The 12,539-nt window shown below is 51.9% G+C and overlaps 1 protein-coding gene across 1 annotated transcript in view; it reads right to left on the bottom strand.

Moving 5' to 3' along the window:
* LOC139388401 (thrombospondin type-1 domain-containing protein 1) overlaps positions 1–12,539 on the bottom strand; it is a 66,759-nt gene that overhangs the window by 43,716 nt on the left and 10,504 nt on the right. Inside the window, exon 2 of the mRNA XM_071135039.1 lies at positions 2,403–2,535. Coding sequence (XP_070991140.1) covers positions 2,403–2,463 — 61 coding nt within the window. The 5' untranslated portion in view covers positions 2,464–2,535. The remainder of the gene's footprint in view (positions 1–2,402; positions 2,536–12,539) is intronic.

The following is a 12,539-nucleotide window of genomic DNA, read 5'->3' as shown; positions in this document are numbered from 1 at the left end:
TATTTGCAAATTATGGTGGAAAATAAGTATTTGGTCACCTACAAACATGCAAGATTTCTGTCTCTCACAGACCTGTAACTTCTTCTTTAAGAGGCTCCTCTGTCCTCCACTCGTTACCTGTTTTAATGGTACCCGTTTGAACTTGTTATCAGTATAAAAGACACCTGTCCACAACCTCAAACAGTCACACTTCAAACTCCACTATGGCCAAGAGCAAAGAGCTGTCAAAGGACACCAGAAACAAAATTGTAGACCTGCACCAGGCTGGGAAGACAATCTGCAATAGGTAAGCACTTGGTTTGAAGAAATCAACTGTGGGAGCAATTATTAGGAAATGGAAGACATACAAGACCACTGATAATCTCCCTCGATCTGGGGCTCCACGCAAGATCTCAACCCGTGGGGTCAAAATTATCACAAGAACGGTGAGCAAAAATCCCAGAACCACACCCTAGTGAATGACCTGCAGAGAGCTGGGACCAAAGTAACAAAGCCTACCATCAGTAACACACTACGCCGCCAGGAACTCAAATCCTGCAGTGCCAGACGTGTCCCCCTGCTTAGGCCAGTACATGTCCAGGCCCATCTGAAGTTTGCTAGAGAGCATTTGGATGATCTAGAAGAAGATTGGGAGAATGTCATATGGTCAGATGAAACCAAAATAGAGCTTTTTGATAAAAACTCAACTCGTCATTTTTGGAGGACAAAGAATGCTGAGTTGCATCCGAAGAACACCATACCTACTGTGAAGCTTGGGGGTGGAAACATCATGCTTTGGGGCTGTTTTTCTGCAAAGGGACCAGGACGACTGATCCGTGTAAAGGAAAGAATGAATGGGGCCATGTATCGTGAGATTTTGAGTGAAAACCTCCTTCCATCAGCAAGGGCATTGAAGATGAAACATGGCTGGGTCTTTCAGCATGACAATGATCCCAAACACACCGCCCGGGCAACGAAGGAGTGGCATCGTAAGAAGGATTTCAAGGTCCTGGAGTGGCCTAGCCAGTCTCCAGATCTCAACCTGTTACTGTAATTTAATTATACCAATGTGTTTTCATTAATTGAATTCCCTTAATCTATTTTATGAGAATTTGTAAGATTCTTGTTTGCATAAAATAGACGGAGACCAGTCTTATCAATAATTTATTCTAATAATAATTTATTCTTGGAGCACGCTGCCACGTTACCACGAGCAACAGTTTATATACAATAACATGACGTCATTTCATTGCTGTTAAAATGAATCTCCTCCTCTCGACCGAGACAAAGGGAACTTTAAAAGTTCATTCTGAGTTAATTCTGACCCACTAGCACATACACAGGACACACAACAAAACTTAATTAACTTTTGACTCCTCACCATTATCGATCACCACTTAGCTGACAGTTCTAATTAACAGAAAACCTAGGAATGCACTCACTGCCTTATCTAAAACACCCCAGAGCTAAGTTTCTGTAGGGTCAACCATAGGCTAACGACCTTATCTGCTTACTTAATCCACAACCCATTCCTTTCTTCCTAGTTGGAATGGTGTTCATTAACTTTAATTACTCCTTGTCTGTGTCACACAATCCCTTCTTATGAACTCATATTGTTAATCAGATATAATAAAACAGAGTATAAGTTTACTTAGTTACAGTTTCATTTCAAATAAGACTATTGTTCAGTCATTTAATCATAATTTTCCTAACACAACCCCATAGAAAATCTTTGGAGGGAGTTGAAAGTCCGTGTTGCCCAGCAACAGCCCCAAAAACATCACTGCTCTAGAGGAGATCTGCATGGACGAATGGGCCAAAATACCAGCAACAGTGTGTGAAAACCTTGTGAAGACTTACAGAAAACGTTTGACCTCTGTCATTGCCAACAAAGGGTATATAACAAAGTATTGAGATAAACTTTTGTTATTGACCAAATACTTATTTTCCACCATAATTTGCAAAAAAAAACATTAAAAATCCTACAATGTGATTTTCTGGATTTTTTTTCTCATTTTGTCTGTCATAGTTGAAGTGTACCTATGATGAAAATTACAGGCCTCTCTCATCTTTTTAAGTGGGAGAACTTGCACAATTGGTGGCTGACTAAATACTTTTTTTGCCACACTGTGTGTGTGTGTCTGTGTGTGTATATATACATATACATATACATATATGACACACACACAAAATACATATACAAAGTAACCCAGAATGACATCTGCATTGCTTGCCGTTTTAGACTGGGTTTCTGTACAGCACTTTGTGACATCAGCTGATGTAAAAAAGGCTTTATCAATACATTTCATTGATATGACGCTCCATTCCAGCGTGTCCAATAGGAAGAGGAGCAACGGCGTGGAACCCTGTGGCAAAGTTTTGTTCCAGGCCAGCACTAAAATCCTCAAGCCCCTCCCACTCACCGTATCCCAGCGTGGCCAATAGGAAGACGAGCAGCGGTGTCGGCGTGGAACCCTGTGGCATTCCGATGCATGAGCCCCGGAACCCCCGCACTGTCACACCGCATGACACTCCTCCTCCAACATCCCAAAGGCTCTGAGGAAACACACACAGACCAATCAGGACACACCAATACAAACAAATATGGTGCTGTTAGTGAGACAACATACTCAGAATGTGATATGGTGCTGCTAGACAACATACTCAGAATGTTACCTGGTGATATGGTGCTGCTAGACAACACACTCAGAATGTTACCTGGTGATATGGTGCTGCTAGACAACACACTCAGAATGTTACCTGGTGATATGGTGCTGCTAGACAACATACTCAGAATGTTACCTGGTGATATGGTGCTGCTAGACAACATACTCAGAATGTTACCTGGTGATATGGTGCTGCTAGACAACATACTCAGAATGTTACCTGGTGATATGGTGCTGTTAGTGTTAGACAACATACTCAGAAAGTTAACTGGTGATATGGTGCTGCTAGTGATAAGCACAATGGAGCTGCTCCCTCTCCTCCCCTCTCCTCCCCTCCCTCTCTCCCCTCCCCTCCCTCTCCTCCCCGATATAGTTTTTCCATACAGTGTGGAACAGTGAAGTTAAAATAACTGTCTGGTGATAGAGTTTTATTTAGCAGGGAATACACTGTGTGTCTGTCTGTGTGCGCATGTCTGTCTGTTTCCATTACAGAACACCCTCTGTGTTCTGTTAGACAGGTAACTCTTTATCCACAACACAGCAGGGGGTGTAAAGCCAGAACACACACGTTTTTCCAGCAGCAGACTATGATCGATAATGTCAAAAGCTGCACTGAAGTTTAACAAAACAGCTCCCACAATCATTTTATTATAAATTTCTCCCAGCCAATTTTATTTTATTTTACCTTTATTTAACTAGGCAAGTCAGTTAAGAACAAATTCTTATTTTCAATGACGATTAACTGCCTGTTCAGGGGCAGAACGACAGATTTGTACCTTGTCAGCTCGGGGGTTTAAACTTGCAACCTTCCGGTTACTAGTCCAACGCTCTAACCACTAGGCTACCCTGCCGCCCCAATCATCAGTCATTTGTGTAAGTTCTGTGCTTGTTGAATGTCCTCCCCTATAAGCATGCTGAAAGTCTGTCAATTTGTTTACTGTAAAATAGCATTGACAAGATACAAACACCATTTTTTCCAGAAGTTTAGTAAAGCAGCCTGATTGGTCGGCTATTTGAGCCAGTTAGGGGGGCTTTACTATTCTTAGGTGGGGGAATAGTTTTTGCTTCCCTCCAGGTCTGAGGGCACACAATTTCTATTACATTTCTGCTTAATATCTGCTTAAATAGAAGATGTGGCAAACAGGAGTGGCAATATCGTCCGCTATTATCCTAAAATAAATTCCATCCAGATTGTCAACAATGACAAGCCACCGGGGTCTGACAGTCATTCTTTCACTTCTTCCAAAATCACTTTAAGGTATTCAAATTTACAATGCTTGACTTTCATAATTTGGTCAGTTATACTTGGATGTGTAGTATTGGCGTTTGTTGCTGGCATGTCATGCCTAAGTTCGCTAGTCTTACCAATTACATTTTTTTTTTTTTAAGTAGTTGGTAATATCAGTGGGTTTTGTGATGAATGAGACATCTCAGTGAATGATGGAGCAGAGTTTGCCTTTTTGCCCTAAATGTCATTTAAGATTCTCCAAAGCCTTTTTACTATCATTCTTCATGTAATTTCTCTTTGTTTCATAGTGTACTTTCTTCTTTTTAGTCACATAATCTCTCTAGTTGCAGTACGTTTGCCAATCCGCTAACAATTGTGGCATTGGAACTCCGGAGTGTCAATATTGTCTCGTAATAAAACATCTTCTACAGCGCTGGAAACGTTCATTAGTCATTCCAGGCCAAGCGGGCTTGCAACTTAACTAGCTGAGTAGTTAGTAGTAGGTGTTGACACAGATATCCCAGATCTTGAGTTCGGACATTTTTCAGGGTGGAGTCGGGCGTCTGTTTCATCGACCCATCCGGTATGAACAGTTGGAACAGCCGAGTCGGAGTTGAAGTCGCATTCAAAGTCGAAAAGGAGGTTAGAAACTGTCGGTCTAGAAGTGCTTGGCGGTCATAGGTGATATGAACTTTGATAAACACGATAACAAGTCAATAGCAGGTTGAAACTCTTAAGATGTAGTAATAATACCTGGCGATAGAAGAAGAAAACACAGGAGGTTGGTGAAACCTTAATTAGGGAGGACGGGCTCCTGGTAAGGAATGGAGCGGAATCAGTGGAATTGTATCAAATACACCCAACGCGTTTCCAGGTCCATTTGTTCCGTTCCGGACATTATTAGGAGCCTCCACTGATACGCACATGATACAAAAAGTTAAAAATGGAAGAAAATCAGAAATATTAGAAAGAGCAGTTATATAAGTCCAGATTATAAATATATGGACAGAAAAGTGGACAGCAGTAGTTATATAGGATGAACCATGACCAGAATACAGTAGATACAGTTGAAGTTGGAAGTTTACATACACCTTAGCCAAATATATTTAAACTCAGTTTCACAATTCCTGACATTTAATCTGAGTAAAGATTCCCTGTTTTAGGTCAGTTAGGCTCACCACTTTATTTTAAGAACGTGAAATGTCAGAATAATAGGAGAGAATGTTTTTTTCAGCTTTTATTTCTTTCATCACATTCCCAGTGGGTCAGAAGTTTACATACACTCAATTAGTATTTGGTAGTATTGCCTTTAAATTCTTTAACTTGGGTGAAAGGTTTCAGGTAGCCTTCCACAAGCTTCTCACAAGAAATTGGGTGAATTTTGGCGCATTCCTTCTGGCAGAGCTGGTGTAACTGAGTCAGGTTTGTAGGCTTCCTTGCTCACACACACTTATTCAGTTCTGCCCACACATTTTCTATAGGATTGAGTTCAGGGCTTTGTGATGGCCACTCCAATACCTTGACTTTGTTGTCCTTAAGCCATTTTGCCACAACTTTGGAAGTATGCTTGGGGTCATTGTCCATTTGGAAGACCTATTTGCGACCAAGCATTAACTTCCTGACTGATGTCTTGAGGTGTTGCTTCAATATATCCACATAATTTTTACTGCCTCTTGATGCCATCTATTTGTGAAGTGCACCAGTCCCTCCTGCAGCAAAGCACCCCCACAGGGCAGGGTACTGAGTGGAGGCTGGCTAGTGGTGACTATTTAACAGTCTGATGGCCTGGAGATAGAAGCTGTTTTTCAGTCTCTGTCCCAGCTTTGAGGCACCTGTACCCTGTCTGCCTTCTGGAGGATAGCGGTGAGAACAGGCAGTGGCTATAGTCTCCTGTAGTCCACGATCAGCTAATTTGTTTTGTTGACATTGAGGGAGGTTCATTTCCTGGCACCACCTCCTCCAGTGCTCTCATCTCCTCCCTGTCGCCAGTCTCGTCGGTAACCAGGACTACCACTGTTATGTCATTAGCAAACTTGATGATTGAGTTGTGAGGCATGCGTGGCCATGCAGTAATACGTGAACAGGGAGTACAGGAGGGTGCTGAGCACAGTGTCTGTCTGGCCGTCTGCATCTCAGTCTCACAGTAACCCAACGGAAGTGATTAAAGACATTCTCTGGAACTTTGGCGACTACATAAGTATTTTTTAATCCTCCCATTTTGGGCCGAATGTGTCAATGTGTCGTTCATACATGAATAACTTATGAGCAGAATTACTGTTTTACCTCAATTAACCACGAACTCCCTGGTTTGAAAGTGACTGTATTCTGTGACGTCATTTTGAGTACGGCAAGCTTGGGTCCCGTTGGCCAGCCCCCTAGCAACAGGAGTTCCAATCCCTTGCCATTTGAGTGACAGCTAGCAAGATGCAGATAGACCAGTTAGACCCTGTGTTATAGTCCACATATCTGCACACAGTGACGTAGAATGTTTTATTTATTATAATTATAAAATTATAATATTTTCATGGAACCCGTTGAGGATTTCGAGCGCTACTTCAGAACTACTGACTGAAATTATACTAAAAGTTTGAGAGTGGATCTTTAATGGTTCTGCTGGTTGTACCCAGTACCGCTGCCTGGTCAAACCCAGTACCGCTGCCTGGTCGTACCCGCCCAGTACCGCTGCCTGGTCGTACCCGCCCAGTACCGCTGCCTGGTCGTACCAGCCCAGTACCGCTGCCTGGTGGTACCAGCCCAGTACCGCTGCCTGGTCGTACCCACCCAGTACCGCTGCCTGGTCGTACCCTACCCAGTACCGCTGCCTGGTCGTACCCTACCCAGTACCGCTGCCTGGTCGTACCAGCCCAGTACCGCTGCCTGGTCGTACCAGCCCAGTACCGCTGCCTGGTCGTACCAGCCCAGTACCGCTGCCTGGTCGTACCAGCCCAGTACCGCTGCCTGGTCGTACCCACCCAGTACCGCTGCCTGGTCGTACGTCCCCAGTACCGCTGCCTGGTCGTACCCGCCCAGTACCGCTGCCTGGTCGTACCCGCCCAGTACCGCTACCTGGTCGTACCCGCCCAGTACCGCTGCCTGGTCGTACCCGCCCAGTACCGCTGCCTGGTCGTACCCACCCAGTACCGCTGCCTGGTCGCACCCACCCAGTACCGCTGCCTGGTCGTACCCACCCAGTACCGCTGCCTGGTCGTACGTACCCAGTTCCGCTGCCTGGTCGTACGTACCCAGTACCGCTGCCTGGTCGTACCCTACCCAGTACCGCTGCCTGGTCGTACCCGCCCAGTACCGCTGCCTGGTCGTACCCGCCCAGTACCGCTGCCTGGTCGTACCCGCCCAGTACCGCTGCCTGGTCGTACCCACCCAGTACCGCTGCCTGGTCGTACCCACCCAGTACCGCTGCCTGGTCGTACCCACCCAGTACCGCTGCCTGGTCGTACCCACCCAGTACCGCTGCCTGGTCGTACCCACCCAGTACCGCTGCCTGGTCGTACGTACCCAGTTCCGCTGCCTGGTCGTACGTACCCAGTTCAGCTGCCTGGTCGTACGTACCCAGTTCCGCTGCCTGGTCGTACGTACCCAGTTCCGCTGCCTGGTCGTACGTACCCAGTTCCGCTGCCTGGTCGTACGTACCCAGTTCCGCTGCCTGGTCGTACGTCCCCAGTACTGCAGCTGGTCGTACGTCCCCAGTACTGCAGCTGGTCGTACGTCCCCAGTACTGCAGCTGGTCGTACGTACCCAGTACCGCTGCCTGGTCGTACGTACCCAGTACCGCTGCCTGGTCGTACGTACCCAGTACCGCTGCCTGGTCGTACGTACCCAGTACCGCTGCCTGGTCGTACGTACCCAGTACCGCTGCCTGGTCGTACGTACCCAGTACCGCTGCCTGGTCGTACGTCGCCAGTACTGCAGCTGGTCGTACGTCGCCAGTACTGCAGCTGGTCGTACGTCGCCCGTACTGCAGCTGGTCGTACGTCCCCAGTACTGCTGCTGGTCGTACGTCCCCAGTACTGCTGCTGGTCGTACGTCCCCAGTACTGCTGCTGGTCGTACGTCCCCAGTACTGCTGCTGGTCGTACGTCCCCAGTACTGCTGCTGGTCGTACGTCACCAGTACTGCAGCTGGTCGTGCGTCCCCAGTACCGCTGCCTGGTCGTACCCCCCCAGTACCGCTGCCTGGTCGTACCCCCCCAGTACCGCTGCCTGGTCGTACCCAGTACCGCTGCTGGTCGTACGTCCCCAGTACTGCAGCTGGTCGTACGTCCCCAGTACTGCAGCTGGTCGTACGTCCCCAGTACTGCAGCTGGTCGTACGTCCCCAGTACTGCAGCTGGTCGTACGTCCCCAGTACTGCAGCTGGTCGTACGTCGCCAGTACTGCAGCTGGTCGTACGTCCCCAGTACTGCAGCTGGTCGTACGTCCCCAGTACCGCTGCTGGTCGTACGTCCCCAGTACCGCTGCTGGTCGTACGTCCCCAGTACCGCTGCTGGTCGTACGTCCCCAGTACCGCTGCTGGTCGTACGTCCCCAGTACCGCTGCTGGTCGTACGTCCCCAGTACCGCTGCTGGTCGTACGTCCCCAGTACCGCTGCTGGTCGTACGTCCCCAGTACCGCTGCTGGTCGTACGTCCCCAGTACCGCTGCCTGGTCGTACGTCCCCAGTACTGCAGCTGGTCGTACCCAGTACCGCTGCTGGTTGTACGTCCCCAGTACTGCAGCTGGTCGTACGTCCCCAGTACTGCAGCTGGTCGTACGTCCCCAGTACTGCAGCTGGTCGTACGTCCCCAGTACTGCAGCTGGTCGTACGTCCCCAGTACTGCTGCTGGTTGTACCCAGTTCTGCTGCCGGTTGTACCCAGTTCTGCTGCCGGTTGTACCCAGTTCTGCTGCCTGGTCGTACCCACCCAGTTCCGCTGCCTGGTCGTACCCAGTACTGCTGCCTGGTCGTACGTACCCAGTTCTGCTGCCTGGTCGTACGTACCCAGTACTGCAGCTGGTCGTACGTCCCCAGTACTGCTGCTGGTCGTACGTCCCCAGTACTGCAGCTGGTCGTACGTCCCCAGTACTGCAGCTGGTCGTACGTCCCCAGTACTGCAGCTGGTCGTACGTCCCCAGTACTGCAGCTGGTCGTACGTCGCCAGTACTGCAGCTGGTCGTACGTCGCCAGTACTGCAGCTGGTCGTACGTCCCCAGTACTGCAGCTGGTCGTACCCAGTACCGCTGCCTGGTCGTACGTCCCCAGTACTGCTGCTGGTCGTACGTCCCCAGTACTGCAGCTGGTCGTACGTCCCCAGTACTGCAGCTGGTCGTACGTCCCCAGTACTGCAGCTGGTCGTACGTCCCCAGTACTGCAGCTGGTCGTACGTCCCCAGTACTGCAGCTGGTCGTACGTCGCCAGTACTGCAGCTGGTCGTACGTCCCCAGTACTGCAGCTGGTCGTACGTCCCCAGTACTGCTGCTGGTCGTACGTCCCCAGTACTGCTGCTGGTCGTACGTCCCCAGTACTGCTGCTGGTCGTACGTCCCCAGTACTGCTGCTGGTCGTACGTCCCCAGTACTGCTGCTGGTCGTACGTCCCCAGTACTGCTGCTGGTCGTACGTCCCCAATACTGCAGCTGGTCGTACGTCCCCAGTACTGCAGCTGGTCGTACGTCGCCAGTACTGCAGCTGGTCGTACCTCGCCAGTACTGCAGCTGGTCGTACGTCGCCAGTACTGCAGCTGGTCGTACGTCGCCAGTACTGCAGCTGGTCGTACGTCGCCAGTACCGCAGCTGGTCGTACGTCCCCAGTACCGCAGCTGGTCGTACGTCCCCAGTACCGCTGCTGGTCGTACGTCCCCAGTACCGCTGCTGGTCGTACGTCCCCAGTACCGCTGCTGGTCGTACGTCCCCAGTACCGCTGCTGGTCGTACGTCCCCAGTACCGCTGCTGGTCGTACGTCCCCAGTACCGCTGCTGGTCGTACGTCCCCAGTACCGCTGCTGGTCGTACGTCCCCAGTACCGCTGCTGGTCGTACGTCCCCAGTACCGCTGCTGGTCGTACGTCCCCAGTACCGCTGCTGGTCGTACGTCCCCAGTACCGCTGCTGGTCGTACGTCCCCAGTACCGCTGCCTGGTCGTACGTCCCCAGTACTGCAGCTGGTCGTACCCAGTACCGCTGCTGGTTGTACGTCCCCAGTACTGCAGCTGGTCGTACGTCCCCAGTACTGCAGCTGGTCGTACGTCCCCAGTACTGCAGCTGGTCGTACGTCCCCAGTACTGCAGCTGGTCGTACGTCCCCAGTACTGCTGCTGGTTGTACCCAGTTCTGCTGCCGGTTGTACCCAGTTCTGCTGCCTGGTCGTACCCACCCAGTTCCGCTGCCTGGTCGTACCCAGTACTGCTGCCTGGTCGTACGTACCCAGTTCTGCTGCCTGGTCGTACGTACCCAGTACTGCAGCTGGTCGTACGTACCCAGTACTGCAGCTGGTCGTACGCCCCCAGTACTGCTGCTGGTCGTACGTCCCCAGTACTGCAGCTGGTCGTACGTCCCCAGTACTGCAGCTGGTCGTACGTCCCCAGTACTGCAGCTGGTCGTACGTCGCCAGTACTGCAGCTGGTCGTACGTCGCCAGTGCTGCAGCTGGTCGTACGTCCCCAGTACTGCAGCTGGTCGTACCCAGTACCGCTGCCTGGTCGTACGTCCCCAGTACCGCTGCTGGTCGTACGTCCCCAGTACTGCAGCTGGTCGTACGTCCCCAGTACTGCAGCTGGTCGTACGTCCCCAGTACTGCAGCTGGTCGTACGTCGCCAGTACTGCAGCTGGTCGTACGTCCCCAGTACTGCAGCTGGTCGTACGTCCCCAGTACTGCAGCTGGTCGTACGTCCCCAGTACTGCAGCTGGTCGTACGTCCCCAGTACTGCTGCTGGTCGTACGTCCCCAGTACTGCTGCTGGTCGTACGTCCCCAGTACTGCTGCTGGTCGTACGTCCCCAGTACTGCTGCTGGTCGTACGTCCCCAGTACTGCTGCTGGTCGTACGTCCCCAGTACTGCTGCTGGTCGTACGTCCCCAGTACTGCTGCTGGTCGTACGTCCCCAGTACTGCTGCTGGTCGTACGTCCCCAGTACTGCTGCTGGTCGTACGTCCCCAGTACTGCTGCTGGTCGTACGTCCCCAGTACTGCTGCTGGTCGTACCTCCCCAGTACTGCTGCTGGTCGTACGTCCCCAGTACTGCAGCTGGTCGTACGTCCCCAGTACTGCAGCTGGTCGTACGTCCCCAGTACTGCAGCTGGTCGTACGTCCCCAGTACCGCTGCCTGGTCGTACCCCCCCAGTACCGCTGCCTGGTCGTACCCAGTACCGCTGCCTGGTCGTACGTCCCCAGTACTGCAGCTGGTTGTACCCAGTACCGCTGCTGGTCGTACGTCCTCAGTACTGCTGCTGGTCGTACGTCCCCAGTACTGCTGCTGGTCGTACGTCCCCAGTACTGCTGCTGGTCGTACGTCCCCAGTACTGCAGCTGGTCGTACGTCCCCAGTACTGCAGCTGGTCGTACGTCCCCAGTACTGCAGCTGGTCGTACGTCCCCAGTACCGCTGCCTGGTCGTACCCAGTATCGCTGCCTGGTCGTACGTCCCCAGTACTGCAGCTGGTCGTACCCAGTACCGCTGCTGGTTGTACGTCCCCAGTACTGCAGCTGGTCGTACGTCCCCAGTACTGCTGCCGGTTGTACCCAGTTCTGCTGCCGGTTGTACCCAGTTCTGCTGCCTGGTCGTACCCACCCAGTTCCGCTGCCTGGTCGTAACCAGTACTGCTGCCTGGTCGTAAGTTCCCAGTTCTGCTGCCTGGTCGTAAGTACCCAGTTCTGCTGCCTGGTCGTACGTACCCAGTACTGCTGCTGGTCGTACGTCCCCAGTACTGCTGCTGGTCGTACGTACCCAGTACTGCTGCTGGTCGTACGTCCCCAGTACTGCTGCTGGTCGTACGTCCCCAGTACTGCTGCTGGTCGTACGTCCCCAGTACTGCAGCTGGTCGAACCCAGTACCGCTGCCTGGTCGTACGTCCCCAGTACTGCAGCTGGTCGTACGTCCCCAGTACTGCAGCTGGTCGTACGTCCACAGTACTGCAGCTGGTCGTACGTCCCCAGTACTGCAGCTGGTCGTACGTCCCCAGTACTGCAGCTGGTTGAACCCAGTACCACTGCCTGGTCGTACGTCCCCAGTACTGCAGCTGGTCGTACGTCCCCAGTACTGCAGCTGGTCGTACGTCCCCAGTACTGCAGCTGGTCGTACGTCCCCAGTACTGCAGCTGGTCGTACGTCCCCAGTACTGCAGCTGGTCGTACGTCCCCAGTACTGCAGCTGGTCGTACGTCCCCAGAACTGCAGCTGGTCGTACGTCCCCAGTACTGCAGCTGGTCGTACGTCCCCAGTACTGCAGCTGGTCGTACGTCCCCAGTACCGCTGCCTGGTCGTACCCAGTACCGCTGCCTGGTCATACCCAGTACCGCTGCCTGGTTGTACGTCCCCAGTACTGCAGCTGGTCATACCCAGTACCGCTGCTGGTCGTACGTCCCCAGTACTGCAGCTGGTCGTACCCAGTACCGCTATTGGTCGTACGTCCCCAGTACTGCAGCTGGTCGTACCCAGTACCGCTGCTGGTCGTACGTCCCCAGTACTGCAGCTG

Source organism: Oncorhynchus clarkii, chromosome 29 (genome assembly GCF_045791955.1).
Source record: "Oncorhynchus clarkii lewisi isolate Uvic-CL-2024 chromosome 29, UVic_Ocla_1.0, whole genome shotgun sequence".
In the NCBI taxonomy this organism is placed as follows: domain Eukaryota; kingdom Metazoa; phylum Chordata; class Actinopteri; order Salmoniformes; family Salmonidae; genus Oncorhynchus; species Oncorhynchus clarkii.
The sequence above is the reverse complement of the archived record's forward strand: the minus strand, read 5'-3'. Positions and strand labels throughout refer to the sequence as shown.